Raw genomic sequence first — 19,204 nt, 5'->3', positions numbered from 1 at the left:
CTTTGCAGAATCACTAATGAAGAGGGTCTGTGAAGCTCAGTGCAGCACTGAACTACCCCAATCTGGCTGCCACCATAGGGCAAGGAAGCTCCAGCTCACCTGCACCGAGGGTCGCTCTTTGGTCCACATTGAGGTCCACTTGTCTTTGGGGGTGGCAATGAACATGATGGGGAGGCGAGAGCGAGAAGCCACAAACTTGTTCTTGATCTCTGTGCAGTCGGCCTCTGGAGAGGGCAGGCAGATGGATCAGATGCCCCCTCCAAGCCCACATAACACAGTCCAAGAAAGGGCAAAATAATTGGCTTTTGCCCTTTCCCACCCTTTTCCCCCACACCTTCTGACCCCCATCCAAGTGCAGCTGACTCTCTGGTACTCTGGTCCATGGGCAGCAGCCCTGCCCCTATGTTTCCTGTCTCCCTTATCCAAGCTCAAAGCCCCAAAAGGGGAGGCAGAGTCAGGAGGCAGCAACTCCCGAAAACTAATCATTAGAGCCCACCCATGGCTCCCTGGCCACAATGCGCCCACCAGGTACAACAAGGCAGCAGGGTCTGCATTTGACACTCATCAGCCCTCATGCCCTGGCACATCAACTCCTTATTCCTGTTCACCTGCAGAGAGGAAAACAAGGCTTGGGAGCCTGCCCACGCAACGCCTGGTCCCAAAGAACCATTCACAGTAACTGCCTCTGGGTACAAAGTTTTGTTTTGTTTTGTTTTCATCTGTCAAATCAGTCTTGCTAAACAAGTAGAGTTGATTGAGAGTGAGACTATGTGACAAACAGCAGCAACATAAACCAGCTACCAGGACCAGGAGGACATAGATGCCAAGGCAAGAGTGGTTTGGAAACAGCCCCTGCAGCACACCAGCACCAGTCAGCCACCTCCATCCCACAGTGGCCAGACTCCAGTGCCTAGACTTAGAGACACAGCCTCACAAACGAGAACAAGCCTGTAGCACCCTGTAACACCAATGCATCATGGGGAGTGGGGTGCTGAAGTTACAGTTATCATCCCAGAGGAAAAAACAGCAAGATGACAAGAGGGATTCTCAAAGAACCCTCTTTCCTCATGACCACATTATGGATAGATTCCAGCGACACAGATGAGCTGCCTCACTTAATAGTTATCCCAGAGTGCTTGCAAGAAGCCTTGTTCCTTGCAAGTTCAACCTGGGTATTTCCTCTTCTATCTCTGGGAGATACAAATGCAGGATAAATCACTCAAAGAAAAATACATAATCAAAAAATCAAGACCATTCCTCTTCATATCCCATCCCCTTTTAATCTCCTTCTAAGCGAGGCCAATAGAGCATAGGCTAACGATTTGCATCTCCTGAACATACATACAACATACAAACTAGAGTAATCCTGAAGCACACTTTAGACCAGAGGCAGCATGTGGCTGTTTCTCCTCACCCCACAGAAGGGGGCCTGTATCTCTCAAGCTCTCAGCAAGATGCCAGCCTGCAACAGAAGAGGCCAGAGGCTGTGGGACACTCGATCCCTCTACATACAAAGTCAGGTCACAATACAAGATAGGATAGCTACTGGGCTAGAAAGGTTTAGAGGTGGCAAGCCCAGCAGCACAACCAGCTTTTGTCCTTTCCCACACAGCTTTGGCCAGAGAACTTCCATAGCATTGCTGTTTTGCTGCGGCTCTGCAGAGCCTTTTCATGCAGGGGCTGAGTCTGACCGCTGGCTCCAATGGGCAGTTATTGGGTGGCACCTGCAAACCCCTTGAAGATAAACTCTTGTAAGCACAGAAGGAAATGCCAGCATAAACCTTTACCACCTTCCCTCCAACCTCTGGGACACTGGTGCTGCAGAGTAGCACTGAGGGCTACTGGCAGGGCAGGGCAGGGCAGGGGAGAAAATGCTTGAGCCACCTTGTACAGCTCGAAGGGAAAGCTGATGACAGAAAAATCCCTTGGGGACTAGTTACTAAATTCACAGAAGCTATATCCGGCTCAGGAAGTCTCCAAACTGCAAGTAGCTACAGGCCAGGATAAAATTGGCAGGAGCATTGCTATACACTTGTTCTGTTCTTGTGCTCCTCCTCAGAATCTGTCTATGGGAAAATTTGGAGACAGGATACAAGGCTAGAAGGACCTTTGCTCCAACCCTACACAGCCACTCTTATGTAGGTCCACATGTGGTTCAAGGCACAGCAGGACTGACATACGCTAGGAACTAGTGATGCTATGAGCTAATGAAAGTTTGTTTTCTGATTTGTTTTTAATAGAAAAAAAATAGCTTTTGGGCCAAAAACATTTCCTACTTTTTTTCATTTATATAAAAAAGAAAAAGCTGAAGGGTAGAAATATATCAGTTTCCAAAGCACCAGTTCTCCCTCTCAAATAAGATACAGTCAAGGGAGTACTGAAACCCATAGAAACAGCAGCTCTTTCCAGTGTTGCCCACACTACTCACAAGCAGGTTTTTGCTTTTCTTACAGATCAGCTTTAAAAGTTTGGATGGGCTATTGCCCCCACCATAGCTGAGACATGTCTGCAGAGTAGTAAACAAGCCATAGTCTTTTCTGTCCCCCACAAAAAGCTATTAAGACATCAGTTATCCAGAAAGACAAGACATTCAACAAACAGCCCAGGATCACATGTTTGCTTGGACACGCCAGTATGTTCCTTTGGAAGCCAGAGACACATTCACCAGGAGATCCAGAGCTCATGAGGTAAAAAAATACTTCAAAGCCTCCCTCATGACTCTGAGCACCTGGATGATTAAAGCCTTTTTTCCCCTTTCAGGTTTCTAAATCAGCGACTAGCAGATAATGCCTGTGCTTCAAGCTGCTCAGCAGGACTTTCAAAGCAGAGGCAGGGTAAGGAGGCTTTGCACCTTCCCACACCAGCTCAATTAGCATTTGAAGCTGATTGCTCTTCAAATGCAAGCACCAGGCAGCCAACAAAGAGCAGGAGCTAGGCCTTCCCACTGCAGGGCAGAGGCCCCAGCACCAGACCATCCCAGCCAAGCTCTGCAAAGGGCTGTCATCCCACTCCACTTCGGGTCTCACATAGCTCACACCCATGTTGCATCTGCCCAAGGCAGTTTACACAGCAGGCTTAACTGCATGCTGGTACCCTGCAACCATGTGCACTTGTGAGCACAAGGAGGACCTTCTTATGCAAAATAACATGGTACCTTGAGGAAGGACAAGATGAAGGACAAGTCTACAAGACACTAAAGCAAAGGTATGGGCCAGGAAGAGCCAGAACAAAGCCTCAAGCTAAAACGCTGGCTACTAAGAAGCAGAGGGCTTCAAAACACACTGTGTAGTTCAACACTGCCCATGTTCACAAGAGATTTCAGTAATACCACAAAGCAACAGAAAACTGTCAGCAAGACCAACTCTTCAAAGGCAGGTATGAAAAAAAAACAAAGCAAAACAAGAAAGCCCACAACCAAACAAACCTTGAAGCCAAGTTAAACACGGTAGGAGAATAAGGGCTTGGAAAATCTCCTCGCCCCAGGCTGAAGCTGTGACATTCTCATATATATAAGACCCTAGAGCCACATGCTGACCCAGCAGGGCCCTAGACCTTTGTGCCACAGCTCTCCCGCAGCTGTGGCCATGGCCACCCCAGAGAACCTATGTGCTGCCAGCTCACCTGTGAGGCCTGCATTCAAGTTGACAATGAGAGGGTTGTTTTTCCAGTCAAAGGTTGCCAGGAGGTTGAGGAAGCGCAGAAACCCGACCTGGGGAGAGCTGCAGGTGAGAAAAAACAGCTTAATGCTAGCATTTGCTGCCTTAGCCAACCACCATGGCAGGAACAGGGCTTTGCATATAACTTAGCAACAACCAGGCCACAAGCAGCCCCAAAAGCACCTAAAAAGCCCCCAAAGTCTGAGATGAGAGAGGGAAATCCAGAAGGGGTAAAAGGCATTTTGCCTTCTCTAGGTCCTCAGGTACACAGGAAAATCCTTTTCTTTTCCCCTGTTACTTCCTCCCCAGATTAAAAAAAAAAAAAAAAAAAAAAAAAAAACTCAAAGAGATTGAAATATTTCCCTCCGTCTTCCCCATCTCCTGCAGCTCCCTCAACCAGGTAGCCTGCTCTCTAGGCCTAGAGCAAGGGGGAAACTATAGACAGGATTGCTCCCATCTCCAATGTGGCTCTCAAACAGGACCACAAAGGATACCAGCCCAAACTCTCACTGTAACTCTCTTTCCCCTGTAACACAACACACTTGCAAAACAAGACAGCTGGGAAGATGGGGCTCCTGCTAGCAGAGTATTTCAGGATACAGAAAAGCTTTCCAGGCAGTAGACAGTCACTATTGTTATTTCTGAGAAGGAAACCGGATCTCAAGTGCAGGACAGACTAACCTTTGGGCTCTACACAGAGGGTAAACATAGCCTTTAACTTCATTTCACTCCCTCTGGGCTGTATCCAGTCCACCTGCCAGAGGCAGCAAGCAATTGGCCCTAAGGAGATATTTCCCAATACTCTGCTCCATTTAGCTTTAAATGGTTGGCCTTCTGCCCTTCCCTCAGGAGTCTTTTCTACAATAAACGGAGGCTGCAGCAGCCAGCACCACCATAACACCGCTCCCGGAGAACCCAGGAGTACCAACATGCTGCTAACCACCACGTATCTATCATCCCTTGCAAAATGTTTCCATTGTGTGAACCTGAGGTTGTGCTAAAATTATTGCTTCTACTGCAATACCCACTCTCTAAAGGTGTTCCATTGTTTAAAGTGAATTCATTATTTTCCTCAAGACTGGCTAAAAGCTCTTCACCTGAAGTGCCCAGAACTTGCCCTAATTCATCTGCAGGCCTTGGAACAACTTGTTCATACCCAGTTTGTCCAAAAGGATTAGGGTTCTCAGCTTCTCCAATTAATCTAGCAAGGACTCTTTCCTGACAATACTCCTCTAAAAGAGCATCCACTTCACCACCCAACAATTTTACATTTTCTGGTTTAAGCAAAAGGACTCCGAAACGATATGCAACATTACCCTGTACAGTGATTTTTGTTCCTGGAGGAAGATTAGTATGAAGGACAGGAACTGGTTGATATTCCATGCCCTGAACTTGATGTACCCCATCAGTCAGCTGCAGCATCAGCATTCAAGTAGGCTTTGCTTCCCAGGGTTTTTGGAATGCCTGAGTGTTGGCTGTTACTTCTTCATTTACCCTACTTTTTCCTCTTTGCTTCTGCAACTGGGAATATGCTGGCTGGCTTACATCAACTAGAGAATCAATCTGCACTGAGTAGAAGCCAGACAATTCTCCTTTGGGGGCATCCAAGATGCACTCAGGTAAAATCAGATATTCTAAATCTCTTAGATCTGTAAGAAGCCATTGCTCAAACACCTGCCTGTTAACCTGAGCTTGACTTAAGTTACTACCACTATTTTCTTCCTGGGTCCAATACACGCTTCCAGCCATGTCATAGGAACTTTAATATGCCATGTGGATGAAAGCCAAGTTTCCACTCTTCCTGAAATGGTTGATGTAGACATTTTCTTTTAAGTTGAAAGAAAAAAGTGATTTCCCCCTGCGGCCCCGACCGTGCGGCCCTGGCTGCCACGACCAGCAGTTGGGCGGGGGGGGAAGGTGCCTCTCGCGTGCAGTCCCCCCACAAACCCCGCGTGCCCCAGTGGCCAAACTCTCCTTCTCTGGAGACATTCAAGGCCCGCCTGGACGCAACCCTGTCTGACATGCTCTAGGTGACCCTGCTGAGAGGGGAGGTCTCTGGATTAGATAATCTCCAGGTCCCTTCCAACCTTACTGATTCTATGATTCTATGATCCCTACTTGTCCCAGCTGTTCCCCAAGGGCTGAGGAGCCCTACTAGTCCTCAGAAAGGCACAACACCCCCTTAGTAGTTGATCCTGCCCCATGGCAGAGGAATACCACACACCTGTGCACATCACATCTAGAAAGAGGCATCCCAGGCCACTGAGCTGTGACAGTGCCACAGAGGCACTGCCTGTACTCAGCGGCCATGAAGACATTTGCTCCTACTCTTAATAAGTGAGCACACAGACCACTGCAGCTGGCAGCCCGATGCTTTGCCCCCCTCACTCTCCAGCATAGCTGGGCTTGGGGAAGGGGCAAGATGCAGCCCAGCAGCACCAACAACCTCTGCCTTCTCCAACCAGCTGCACCCACCAGAGCTTGGGATGGCCTCCTGGCACTACAGGGTCTTATCATTTGCTTTTACATGCCAGTGTATGGACCACCTATCCCAGCCCCTCCTGCCCTGGCAGCATCCCTCCTCATTCCTTTATCCTATCTGCACACTCAATAGGGAAAAAGGCAGTTAACCCCTATCCAGCCAGCTTGGGCTCCCCATCCTCACCTGGGTGGAGTGAAGGGGGCCGGGAAGATGAAAAGATATGCCACGAGGAGGTCCACACACTCCTCGGAAATGTGGTCACTCAGGAGCTGGGCGCTGACCCAGCGCTTAGCCAGCCGACAAGTGCTGCCAAAGGCAGGGTGCTGCTGCTGGAGCCTGTGTGGAGGATGGAAAGAACTGTTCAGCTGAAACCTCCTAGGACCCTAACTGCCCTTCTGGCATTCAATAGAGAAGGGCATGTGTGTTCCACATAATAAGCACAGGGCTCTCTTTGCGAGCTTTGCATTTTTGGGAGAAAAGAGTAATGCTACCACACGCTCCCTTGTAACTGTACTGCTGTTCAGTACTTGTCTCCTGATACCAGAGACCTAATCTAACAAACGGGACAACCAGCTCTTTCCCCTACCCACATTCGCTCCCCTGCCCCCTCCCTCAGAAGTCTTCTTGGCTCACAAGGAGGGCTGAGGGACCTCCTCCCTTCCTACTGTGAACTCTTCTCTGCACCATCGCCCTCCATCATCCAAAGGTACTTCCATATCAGCTCCCAGCCACAGGATGTGTCCCACATCCTAGCATCCCAAACTCTGCCTTGCCTACCCATGCAGGGAGCTGGTTAGGTAAGGCAGATGCAAGGTCTCTAGTTCCAGCTGCTGAGATTCCTCTGTGTCCTGGTACTTCAGCATCCCTTCTGGAGTGACCACTTCCTTCAAGATTAGGGGCTCTCGATGGTAGGCCACTTGGAGACGGAAAACATAGCCATCCTGAGATGGGGGTAGAAAGTGAAGTCAGGCTTGGCAGCAAAATATGCAGGCTGCCATGCTACTCTTCACCCCAAGGAACAGATGCAGCACTATTCTTGTCTCAGCACAAAATATTCCCATGTTCTTCACTGGGACCAGGACCCAAATCCCACTCTTATCCAGCACAGGCAATGACCATCTCCATAACTACCCTTGCCTTCCTCTTCAATAACAAGGCACCATCACTCTGCAAGTACAGAGGCCTCCAGCACTCCCCTACCTTGTATACATCAGTATGGGTGACCGCAGGCCTGCAGATCAAATGGTGCTGCTGCTGGAGCAGCTCGGCCAGCTGGAGGTGGAAAGCTGCCTTGATTCGCTTGATGGCTTCTTTGTCCTGTGGCCATCGGCCACTGCCTTCCATGTGGCACACGACTGAGGAAAAAGAGACAAAAGGAGGTCAGTGAATCCCAAGGAGAAACAAGGTGTTAGAGGGCGTAGCAGGGACTAGAGGTTAAGCACAAGAGCAGGGGGAGCCAGGGCTCTGGTCCCACCTGTGACACACAAACAGAGCAGTAACTGAGTTAGTGTAGCCTCCTTCATTTCCTTCTAGTGTATCATCTGCCCACATCTCTCCCCACTTACCTTTCAAAGGGGATATATAGGCAGGGCAGGGCTTGTCCTCTGAGGGAAGCAGCAAGTCTTTGTTCCTGATTCTGGTATGAAAGGAATAAACCGGCTTCATGGGAATAGGAGGGAAGACCTGGGACAGATCATCAGTAAGGGACTTAGAGCAGGGAGCAGAGCCCAAGCAGCAAAGCTCACCCCTTGCTCCCAAGCCTCCCATCTCCGCAAAGACCCCCCAACACAGTATTTGACCAGCCTTTGCACAGCCAGGCACAGGGATGGGACAGCATAAAAGAGGTAGCACGTCACCACAAGGCCTTGCAGTAGGTACAAACACAGATTAAATCTGTGTCCCCCTTGACCCTGAAACTCAGCAGGGCCAAGGCCAGGGCCTCCCCTCAACTCCTTGCTGGATCCACAGCACACAGGCTGCACCTAAGAGCACTCACATCCGTGTATCGGAGGGCTGGATGAACGCCCTGCACAGCCGTCACCGTCAGCGGCAGCCCTTCCAGGTTCCAAAGCTTGCGGCTCAGGTCATCATACGAGCAAACGACGCTGACCATGGCCTCCTCGCCGGTCCCAGAGCCCTGCAGACACCCAGAGAGCCTCTCAGTTTCTATCTGCCATCCCCAGAGAGATGAGCACAAGCACTGATCTTGCCTCCTTCTCTGCCTGGAGAGGCAACGAGCACCAAGATAGGACTGCCACCCCAGAGAGCAGCTTTTTGCTAGGCATAGATAAATGGAGAAGCTAAGAGTGACTTGGAGGGCGAGAAGAGACTGTGTATTGGCCGTGGCAAGATCTCTGCTATTGCCTCCCTTCTGCATACTGATGCCACCAGAGGCAGCAGTTAACAGGAAACTGCTCATACTATATCCTTAGCCATGGCAGAGTTGTGAAGCACAGCTAAAACAGTAAGGAAGGAGAGAAAACATCCAGAGCATCTTGAGAGCCCTGGGGAGGGCATTTAAGATGCACAGAAAGGAGAATTTCTGTTGTCCTGCTGCTCCCCTCACCCTGAAGTACAGCAGAGACGCCTAAATGAGGAATAAGAGCAGGCACTAACTGCTCAAATGCAGCTGAATCAAGCAATACACATGCAACCAGCCTGGATTTTACAGCAGACCAGCAGCACCCTCTGCAGGGTGCATTGTGAATGACAAAAGCCTAATTCATAAGAGGCCTTTCTTCTGGAGAGTTCATCTTCTCTCCTCCATCCCATTCCTTGACCCCTGCAGGCTTCCCAGGGACTGTTTGCACAGAAGCAACAGCCACTGGAGGAGTGTGGTCAGACACCCCCTGTGCATAAGAGCGGATTTCTCCTTTGTTCCTCAAGGACTGCTAGAGATCAGACTCCTAAATCCTTCTCAAGTTGCAAAAAAGAGCACTTCCCTATCACGGGATTTAACAGCTCTGCTCACTGCAGCCTAGCTTGCATAGACAAATGATGCTGCCCCATCGCACCAGAAATAGCAGGAACTAGCATCTTGTCCCAGATGTGACACACTGTTTTGGTGTAGCACAAAAAGCGCAGCAGATCTGAGAGCACTGCACTGGATGCCTCAGTGTTTGCAGACAAGCACTTTCCTTATCCTTCCTAGGAACCAGCTACGAGCCTCAGGATCACAATTTAAAATTACTTCCCCCCAGTTCTTCCCATACCTCCCTTCCCTGAGAAACCTACAGCCCAAACTGGAATTGAGGAAGTAACTGTACCTCTTTTCCACTCTTGATCACAGACTCCAGCAGGGCTCCTGTGTAACAGATAGAGGACTCGGGAATGTCTGCATGGCTATATGAAGAAAGACAAGAGAGCATAAGAGCTAGGACAGATTACCCTAACCATGCTGCTTGTGGCACCCATAGGCAAGGCCCAGTCCAAGCCTGAGGAGAGCCTTCCTATATAAGAAGATCATAGTGAGGAGAACACCAAGACCTTTGTGCATTCCTCCCATGCCCAGACCACCTACCCAAAGCTGCACAGCAACTCATACAGCTTCACAGAATTCATAGCCAAAGCTGCCGACGTGCAGCTATTCTTCCCAGGACCCCTCCTCAAGTAGGGATAAATAGGCCCAAGCAACCCCCTCATTCTTTGCAAGAGGGTCTCATTTTTAGCAGTAGCTCTCAACTGCTACAGGAAGGTTTTCCAGTGCTCTAGGTAGACCCAACCTTGTGGACCACTACAGGATCTCACAGAATTTCACAAAACAACCCATATGATCCAGGTGGCTTCTCTTCTCAGCTCTGCCGTTGATGAGTGTCTCAACATCCATCTGTAAAGGCAGAACCACCCTGCCTCCTTGCCTTTAGAGGTACCACAAGCACCAGCAACAATGTCTCATGGTTGCCCTCACTACATTCTCTTGGGAAGCAGCAAGAAGCCTCTGGAAAGCCTTCCTCGCTTCCCAAAGCTGAAACAATCCACAAAGTCCCCCAAGACCAGGATCTGACAACAGTGTTACCTCAAGGGCACTAGAGATGTGGCACAAGCCACAGAGAGCAGCAGTGAGCCCACACAACCATAGGTCTCCCAGCTATGGCTGTCACTTGGTCCTATTCAGAGCTACTTACAGCCACAGGAGATGCCTGACAATTTGCTCAGGAATGAGGCGTTTCTGGCACACCGTGTTTGCCTCCCACACCACTGCCTCGCAGATGGTGCCATCCTGGAACCGTCTCAACTCAGACTTCTCCCCCCAGAAGGTTCGGAAGTCCTGGGCCTGCAGAGAGACATCAATGGTGCCAGAACCATAGGTGACAACTCAGGTCAGCTGAAGCACTTCTGTGACTGCCGGCCGCCCCTACGGCCATCTGCAGCCATAGCAGAGTGCCAGCTTCATTCCAGCTCCCCAGTCCAGTTTCTGCCTGGCTCTCTTAATAGGAGAGGAACGTAGACTCAGCCTCACCAAAATTTCCTCAAGTGGAGCAATGAGAAACTTGGATTTGGGGTCTTCCACTGCTTCCATCATATCTCCCTCCCCTCCTACTCAAGCTTGCTTGGCCAACCATCTCTCCAGCCAGACCAAGAGGGCTCCCCACTCCTGCAGGTCTTCCTCCAACCCTCCTAAACTCACCAAGATGTCTCAAGGACACCAGCAGCTGCTCAATAGTCTGCTTGCTGCCACTTGCCCACACTGCTGCTCACACTTGGCACTGACCAGTTCAGCCATGGCAGGCACTCAGCATCAAGCATGGCAGGATGTGCTGATGGGCATTCCCAAGCTGCACGAATTTCCCCCAACTACCATCATCCTCTCCCAGATAAGGAAGGTTCTCCTTACCTCAAGACGATCAGCCTGTGGCCCCTTCTCCAAAGTACTGGCAGCAAACTCTGGGACAAACAGAAGTCCAAATGTCAGGGGCCCAACGTCTTTGTGTTTTGGGGGCTCAGCTTCAACAGGCCACTGAACAGAAACAGGGAATAAGAAGTACAAGGATAGATGACTTTGCTGGATTGGCATCTATCAGGATATCAGACCACTAGATAAAACTCCTGTTAAGCAGAACATACACTCAAGTGCCCAGATGGACAAAGACAGGGAAGTCCTGATTTAATAGGTCTCCTTAATGAGAAAGCCAGTTGTCTTCAACCAGCCCCAAAGCTGCGCAGAGACTTCTGCCCAAACCAAGTCTTCCTGGCTGCACCCGGCACCCTGTCAAAGTCCCCCAAGTCTCAGATCCCGTCTGTGCCCCTCATAGATGGGAAAGACTCCTTCCATCCTGCAGTGTTGAAAGATCTCCTCACTGCCCCCAACACTGCTGCAAAGAATGCCCAAGATTGCAAGCACAGAATGGGATGCAAAGTCAAGCAGAGTCCCTGCTCAGTTGTGTTACCTCTGGGGTCTGGGGTAAGGAGTGAGCCACCAGCAGTGCTCTCCCAGCCAGTCCACGGGACAGCAGCGACACAATGAACGGAAGGGCTGCAGCCACATAGTTCCCACCTCGATCCATCAGCTCATTCAGCAGCTGCATCTTCTTGCAGGCAATTTGCAGCTTGGATACATGCTTCAGGCTAGAGAAGGAGAGCAGCCAGTCACATACACTTCTGCCTCCTTCACCAAATGCCTCCTGAGAAGGGTGCTGGAGGACGGATAAAGCGAGAAACAGAGGCTCCCTGGCCCAGAATGGGGGCCGTGAGAAGCGCTGTATTACGCCACTGTGAGGCAAAGATCCCCAACTCTCTCAGGATGTACCATGGGAAATCCTGGGTTTGGGGACAGTCACAATTCCTCACAAGCCAAAACACTGACTGAAAGCCCTACCTCCTCCTGAGAGGATGTCCAGGCAATAAAAGTGGAAGGGTCGAAGGCACCACTGTCTATCACAGAGCTATTAGAGCTATTTCCCACAAGGCAGGTCTCACATCCACCCCGATCTGAAACCAGAAGCGATCCACTCCTTTCTGAACAGACCTGCTCAGCATCACCCCACCAGCACAAGCACACTCACTGGAAAATGTGGTCAAAGGCTCTAAGCATGGGCTTCGAGGTCATGAGCAGCACCTGGAAGCCATCCACTGTGCTGTCATCCAGAATTTCCATGGAGCACTTGGCTTCAAACTGGACCTGAGTGAGGAGATGACAGAGCAAAGGCATGAATGGGAGGAAAGAAGTGTAAAGCAAATCCTTCCAGCAGCAGTCAGCAACAACCATGGCCACTCCAGCTCCACAGTCACCAGCAGACACCAATCTCAGACAGCTTCCATCCTCAGCATGGAGCCAAGTAACCTATATGGCCCCTCTAGACCCTTCTTGGCATTCCTGATAGTGTAGGTTTTTTCCACTCCAGAACAGTTATTTTTGTTAAACAGCTCTTTGGCTTCACCCAGAGATACCCAAATAGAAGAAAACAGTTTCCTTTGAACAGGAAAAGTGAAGTGGCACTAAACCCAAGTCTTAGAATTCCCTTCCAAGCTTCAGAGCTGGGAATGTTCGTTAAAGGTTTAAAAAGCAGCACTGAACCACCTCCTCAGGTCCAACATCCTTCTCTGAGATGTCTAAGCACCCTCTGCCAGCCTCAGCTCACTTGAGTGATAGAAGCAAATTAAGCAGTAGTTCATCCCATTACTTTCCCTCCCTCCAGCTCCTGCAGCCCTGTTGTCCCCTCAAGGTGCTGTCATACAGCTGAGGAGATTGTTTTCTGGCAGGAGGCTTTCTATTATTAACACAGCAACCGAATAAGGTTAAAAAAAAAAAAAAAAAAAAAAAGGACATTTCCTTTGCCCCAGGAATTCAGAGCATATGACAGGTTAGTGTGTAACCTCTGCAAAGTCAGCTTCAGAAGACAGCCAACAGGGTACGACGACTGCATCATCCACACCATGGACACACAGCTGTCCCAGGCCACTAGGCTCAGCAACTCTTTAACAGAACCTATCAGTTTGTGAACAGAAGAGCCTCTTACTAGGAGCGGGTACAGGAAAGAATAGCATTCCTGTTTGGTCCTGGATCCTAAAACAGCATCTTAGGATACCCTCATAACCTGCCAGTACCTGGTGGTATTTGCTGGCAGTCATATCAGCGCAGAGGTTCACCAGTCCAGAGGGATCCACAAAAACCACTTCAAAAGCCTGGTGAAAGTCAGCCAGGGAAGGCTGGAAGGGCAAACACAGTCACAGTGTCACACTGTAGAACAGACATGAAGACACCAGCACCTCACCTCCACCCCAAGTCCCTGAAACAACAACCAGGCCACTGGAAACATCCCTGCCCAGGCAGCCACACAGTGCCAGCAGCACAGCCGACAGTCAAACATGGGCACAAGCACTCCCTGGAAGGTTGCTTACAAGGGAGGTGTCTGCATCCTTTGCGAGGCTGATGCCTGTCGTGCTCAGGTCTGTGGTGGCTGTGGATAGAGAGGACGGAATAAATCACACTGTTGTCCACACCTTCTCCATCGGTGAGGGCGGTACATCCACGTGCTGGTACCACTGCTGTCAGACAACTCTAAACAGTGCTAAAACATGATGCTGGCCTCTATCCCGTGCTGCGGCCCACCCATCCACCACCAAACCACTCCATCCACCCCTGCTTTGCTGCCTCATCCCCTCCTGCCCTTTTCCTCTGCCCACAGAGCTCCTCCATCCCACCACTGGGGAAAAAAAAAAATCATGATTCTCTTTCCCCCACCACATTCTGGCCAGGATCTGAGCCTACTTGCCCCATACTGAGGGATGGGGAAGAAGGCAGTGGTCCAGCACCTCTAGGCACCAGACACTCTGGTACTGAATGAACCTCAGGGACAGGCTTTATCAACTGCCACATGTTGGAAAAAGCCAATCAGCAGGAACTGAGTAGGGTTGGCAGAGGAGGGAAGGGGTCTCCCTACAGCCCCTCTGAATTTACTTCAGAGTATCACAACAATTTTTTTTTTTTTGATACAGAGGAAGAACAGAGGTTTCATTTCTCACCAGGGAGGGATACTGTGCCCAAGACAGCTGGGCCCACTCACGGAGCTATCAGAGAAATATGGCCAAAACAACTTCTCTAGTTGCCCTTGAAAATTACTGTTCCGTAACCTTTCTGCTCTCCCTTCTTGGAGGCAGGATATAGCTCTTGTCAGCTGGTTCACAGCTGCACAAAGTGATTCTACAAGAGCAGCCCCAGCTGATTCTCCAGCTCTCCACCCACTGAGCCCAGCACACAGAGGTTAAGGACCTGCTTTGTGCAGAGACTCTGCTGACATCAGACTCTCCTAGCCCAGAGAAACCTGTGGAAACTCACCTAGGAATTGCAGAACATTCCTCAGCACCTGGTACCCACTCATCATCTTAACAATCTTACGTTTTGTCAGCAGATAGGCAACCACCATAGAGGCCAAGAAGCCACTGAAACAGCCCAAGCCCTGCAAAAACAGAGACAGTTAGATCTGGGAGAGTTTGTCGAGGCACCACAAGCCTCAGCGCTCACTCTACACAGCTGCTCTCAGCCACTGTCATCACCAGCAGGATAGCCCCAAAACCCCAGCCCAGCCAGGAAGAGGCAAGGCCTTATACAAGAAGCATGACTCATGGTCCCTTCGGAAATGGATGAGTTCCCCAGAACACTGCATCACTCCCAGAATCTCAAAGAAGCATGAGTGTCCAGTTCACACAGACCCACTGCAGTTGACAGTGCAAGATGGAGCTCCTTGAAACCTAACTCAGCAAAAATTGGAACCCCAAGCCAACCACACAACCCATAAGAGCCAAACCATCACCCTTCCACTCACAAGAAGGGAGATGAACTGGCCAAGGCCAGGTTAACCATGTGAGCAGAGCCTGCCTTGTCCCCCAGCACAGAGCATACCTTGTTGAGCTGCCGCTGTTGCAGCCAGACTTTGAGGAGGGCGAGCCCATCCTTCATTCCTGGGAAGTCAGTAGCCACACTGGACAAGAAATGCAGGTGGGACAGCAGCACCGTGTCACAGAGGATGGAATTGTTGTAGTGAGGGGTTGGAGGCTCTGGGGCTCCTGAGTGCATGAACAGACATGCATATGACAGCATGTTGGACTCCAACACAAACCTCCCATTCACAAAAAACAGTCTCTGCGAACCCAGCTCTCTGCATTGGGGGCAGGCTTCAGCAGAGCCATGCAGCCTCACGTTCCCCCAGCCCCAGGTCCTACCTTCTTTGGAGGGGCTCTGTTCCATGAACCAGGCTGTCCGAACATTGTTCTTGCTGGGATAGAAGCGGCTTGGCTTGAAGAAACCCGGGGCAGGACAGGCATGAAGTCGGACAGTGACCAGCTTCTCATCTTTGCCTGCAAGCACCAGGGATAAAAGTACAGGAGGAAGAGGTGTCAAGACCCAGACAATGACTACTTGAGAAGACAGGAAGCATCGCCATCTCAGAAGAAGGGAAAAGCTCCTTCCCAGCTAAGCTCAGCAGTGGTAGAAATCATATCAGAGCAGAGAGTGACCACATCTTAAAATTGACAACAAGCCAGAGTTCACACTGTTCCTATCCCCAGTTCTGTCTTCCTCCATCCCTGCCAGCCAGCAAGGTGCGCCCATTTGCTCCCCCCCAGCATCCTCATACTGCACCTTCCCACCCATCCCCACCTCAAACACCCCACCGCCTATCTCAGATCCAAACCTGCCATCAGCTCAGGTCTGTGGAAACAACAAGCAGCACCCAGCAATTCACATGTCCCCCATTGCTTCAGGGAAGAGCCCAGACTGTGCACAGTTGCCTTGGGAAGCCAAGAGGACAGCAGGGACACGGAGAACAGGGAGAAGCGGCAGTGCTAGACACAGCAGTGTTTCTGTAGGGTCTGCTTTACTCCCTGAAGCACGCACAAGCCATACCAGTCAGCAAGGCTGGGGAGCCCAGCAGAGCTGCAGAGGTAAGTGAGGAGCCAAAGCAAGGAAAAGACTATGAGGATTGGAGGTGCAGGAGAAACAGAAGCATCAAAGCTTCAAAATTTATCACCAATCACAACAACAGCGCCAAACTGACCCCATTCCCTCTCCAAATCACCTGTTACACACTCTGAGACCCCCACTCTCCAGCTAAGACAGGAAATGCTAGCACTGGCTCACAGCCCCGTACCAGGGCAAGAACCAGGTGCTACCTTGTGGCCTCAGGAGCAGGATGGGCTTGAGATGGTTGCTGTTCATGTAGGCAAATGTCACACTGCCGAAGAGCTTCTCCTTGGAGAAGTGATGGGCGATGTAAGCAAGATACAAAGCTCTCTTCCGGTGGTAACGCTGGTTCAAGTTGTCTTTGTCCTGGAAGATTTCCTGGGTGGAAGGAAGAAGTTCAGCCTGAGGCACTGCACCACCTTCAGCTCTCCCTGGCCTCACAAACATCCCTATTTCAGATATGCAGCTACTCCCAGCAGGACAGCTCCAAGGAGTGGCAAGCCAGCCCAAAGCACTCACAGGCACTAAAATCACTGACACAGAGCTATTCAGCAGAACAGGACTTCACTCATCTCAGACCCCACTATCCATGGGGCAGAACAAGACAGCAGGAGGAGCTCTGCAGGGATTTCAGCCTATGAACACCACCCACCCTTCAACAGAGGCTTGGGAGCAGGGGCAGATCGTGCAATGGGATACGAAGCCAGGTAGCATCCTGGCATACCTGGCACTGGGGAAATGCTCAGAGAATGAAGACTCTCACGAGGAACTGAAATCAAAGCAGCAGAAAGCCCTGATCTAGCAAGTGGGGAGACTGTACTCCCCAACCCCTTGTGGAGGCTGGGCATCCAGATGCTGCAGTCTCACTCAGGAATTGAGCAAACAGGACAGGGGGTGCAGAGCACAGCAGAGGACAGGGCTCACCCAGGCCACTTGAGAGCAGGCAGGGCTACACTCACCCGCGGCATGGTCACCGCCACATCCACATTGATCTCCGGCTTAATGCAGGTGCCCAACAGGTAGCTGCCCACCACCTTCAGCTCAGCTGGGGGCAGAAATCGAAATCTCCCTTTCACACTCAATGGCACCTGCAGGAATGGGACCTTCACATCCTTGGGGAGCCAGGCCTGGTCAGTGAGCTGGGAACAGAGGGGACATGTGAAAAGCTCTTAGTATCATCAATAACGGTCACACAGAGACCAAGACCCCTCTTCTCACATAACACCCCTCTGAGCTGGCAGGAGCTTATACCCAGGAGTTAGAGATGGAGCATCACTCTCCCCTGTCAACTCAAATCAAGCTGTTTTTTCAGCCCCTAAGGGAGATATTCCACAAGGACTTCAGCCTGCACAGAAACAACTTGTCATCAGCAGAGCCTGCTCCTTACAGAGACTTTGCTGCCTCCTGCACCCTTCTGGGACATACATCAGTTTCTGAGGTTTCCGGGATGGAGCTCAACAGAGTACTAATTTCATGAAGAAAGGCATCAATCCTCTTCTTCTTTGTCTCCTTCAATGTCACCTCCTTCAGGAGCTCTTCAATCTGCAGGCAGAAAGGGAAGACTGTGAAAGGCAGCTGTACCACTGGAAATCACTCCTGCCCTTTACTTTGTCTCTGAGCACCAAGGAGGAGGACAGTGAAGAGGCCAGCAGGTGAGCTGGGCAAGACTTGAGCCTCTCCGCAAGCTCTGCTCAGAGCTGGAAGCCCAACTGGCCCATGGGCAGATGCATAACACAGCTACTCCTCTCCCAAGGAGCACTGAACTAGGAACGAACTCCATCTTACTGGCTCCTGTGTGAGGCCCAGCTAGTGTAAAACTGGCAGGATTCACACACCCTTGCCATCAGGAAACTCTGGGGAATGACAGGGTGCCAGCACAAGAAAGCACCCTGCAGGGTTCCCATTAGCAACCGGGCCCAAGAGGTCTTGCTACCAAAAGCTGCAAACAACCAGGAGATCAAAGCTGCTCCTCAAAGATCACAAGCTTTACACTCACCAGCAGCTATTTACCCACCGGCCTGACCTCCCACCTAACAAGGGCTGCGTGTGTTCGCAGCACACAGCCAAAACTCTCCCGTCCCGCCCAGAAACCGGCTCCTGGCAAAACAGAGGAGCGAGGCCTTATCCCCGGGCGGGGCCGTGCCGCCCCGGCCGACCTGCAGGCGGAGGAGGCTGGAGTGGAAGAGGTTCTCGGTCTCCTTGAGCTGCTGCAGCTCCTCGCTCGTCGGCGGCCTGTAGAGCTCGGCGCGGCTCAGCTTAACCGGCTGCACGAGCCCGGCTGCCGGGGGCCGCTTCCTGCCGCGGCCCGCGCCGCGCTGCCCCTCGGCCGCCGCCGCCGCCGCCGCCGCCGCCGCCGCCGCTCCCTCCGGCCCCTGCGAGGCACGGACATCACCCTGCCCGGTGCCGGTGCCGGTGCCGCCGTCCCGTCCCCGCCGCCGCCGCCGCCGTGTCACCGCCATGGCCGCCGCCGCGCACACGTGGGCGACCCCCGCGCCGCGTGGCGCGCTGCCGCCAACCCTGCTCGCCGCGCCGCGCCGCTCCCCATTGGCCGCGCCCGCCAGCGCTCGGCCTCCATTGGCCGCACGGGCTCGGAGCCCGCCTCCCCGGCCAGCCTACCGGGCCGCCCCCGCCCAGCCAAGCTTGCTTGAGAGAGAGGGAGGCGGTTGCTGCCTCGCTTTGCGGCACGGCCTGCCGCAAAGCGCGGGGGGTTTGCGGCGGTGGAGGGTGATTTGCGGCATCACGTTCACAAGAATCAAAAGGGACCCTAAAATAACGGGCGGGCGGATTTTGAGGGGAAAACGATCAGGGTTTCGTAAAGACAAGGTTTTCAATCCAGTGTGATTTCTTGCTGTGATGAATGGGAAAGTTTGGGGTCGTTTGGGTCTGGGCGGTAGGCGAGTAACAGGGCCGTCTGCTGGGCTTAGAGAAGCTGGTGCCAAAGTCACCAGACGCCAGCTGTAAATAAACATCTAGCAAAAATGAGGTGTGGTTTGCACAATACATATTATTCTAGGAAACAGTTGGACCAGATCTGGAAAACTGGCCCTTTCCAGTAATGTAGAGCAGAAGCCACTGTAATATTTTGACCTGAGCAGCTCTATTCAAAACCACATCAAGATTCACACCAAGGGGCTGCGTGAGCGGCCTGCAGCCGAGGTTTCCTTTGCT

General features: G+C 51.6%; 1 protein-coding gene and 1 pseudogene across 1 annotated transcript in view; both read right to left on the bottom strand.

Annotated features, from left to right (window-relative positions):
- NOL6 (nucleolar protein 6) overlaps positions 1 to 18,611 on the bottom strand; it is a 38,605-nt gene extending 19,994 nt beyond the window's left edge. The window contains exons 1-22 of the mRNA XM_062600521.1: positions 18,553 to 18,611; positions 18,193 to 18,331; positions 17,462 to 17,578; positions 16,996 to 17,175; positions 16,246 to 16,414; positions 15,298 to 15,432; positions 14,978 to 15,141; positions 14,414 to 14,534; positions 13,477 to 13,535; positions 13,183 to 13,284; positions 12,141 to 12,256; positions 11,526 to 11,703; positions 10,973 to 11,095; positions 10,263 to 10,411; positions 9,405 to 9,480; positions 8,135 to 8,275; positions 7,704 to 7,821; positions 7,339 to 7,493; positions 6,916 to 7,079; positions 6,322 to 6,474; positions 3,622 to 3,719; positions 100 to 224 (exon numbers count right to left, since the gene is read on the bottom strand). Coding sequence (XP_062456505.1) covers positions 100 to 224; positions 3,622 to 3,719; positions 6,322 to 6,474; positions 6,916 to 7,079; positions 7,339 to 7,493; positions 7,704 to 7,821; positions 8,135 to 8,275; positions 9,405 to 9,480; positions 10,263 to 10,411; positions 10,973 to 11,095; positions 11,526 to 11,703; positions 12,141 to 12,256; positions 13,183 to 13,284; positions 13,477 to 13,535; positions 14,414 to 14,534; positions 14,978 to 15,141; positions 15,298 to 15,432; positions 16,246 to 16,414; positions 16,996 to 17,175; positions 17,462 to 17,578; positions 18,193 to 18,331; positions 18,553 to 18,611 — 2,841 coding nt within the window. The remainder of the gene's footprint in view (positions 1 to 99; positions 225 to 3,621; positions 3,720 to 6,321; positions 6,475 to 6,915; positions 7,080 to 7,338; positions 7,494 to 7,703; positions 7,822 to 8,134; positions 8,276 to 9,404; positions 9,481 to 10,262; positions 10,412 to 10,972; positions 11,096 to 11,525; positions 11,704 to 12,140; positions 12,257 to 13,182; positions 13,285 to 13,476; positions 13,536 to 14,413; positions 14,535 to 14,977; positions 15,142 to 15,297; positions 15,433 to 16,245; positions 16,415 to 16,995; positions 17,176 to 17,461; positions 17,579 to 18,192; positions 18,332 to 18,552) is intronic.
- On the bottom strand, positions 4,515 to 5,479 carry LOC134153410 (recQ-mediated genome instability protein 1-like; annotated as a pseudogene).
- Positions 18,612 to 19,204: the final 593 nt, after the last annotated feature.

The sequence above is a fragment of the Rhea pennata genome, chromosome Z (assembly GCF_028389875.1).
Source record: "Rhea pennata isolate bPtePen1 chromosome Z, bPtePen1.pri, whole genome shotgun sequence".
NCBI classification, from domain to species: domain Eukaryota; kingdom Metazoa; phylum Chordata; class Aves; order Rheiformes; family Rheidae; genus Rhea; species Rhea pennata.
This window is presented reverse-complemented; position numbering and strand designations above follow the sequence as displayed.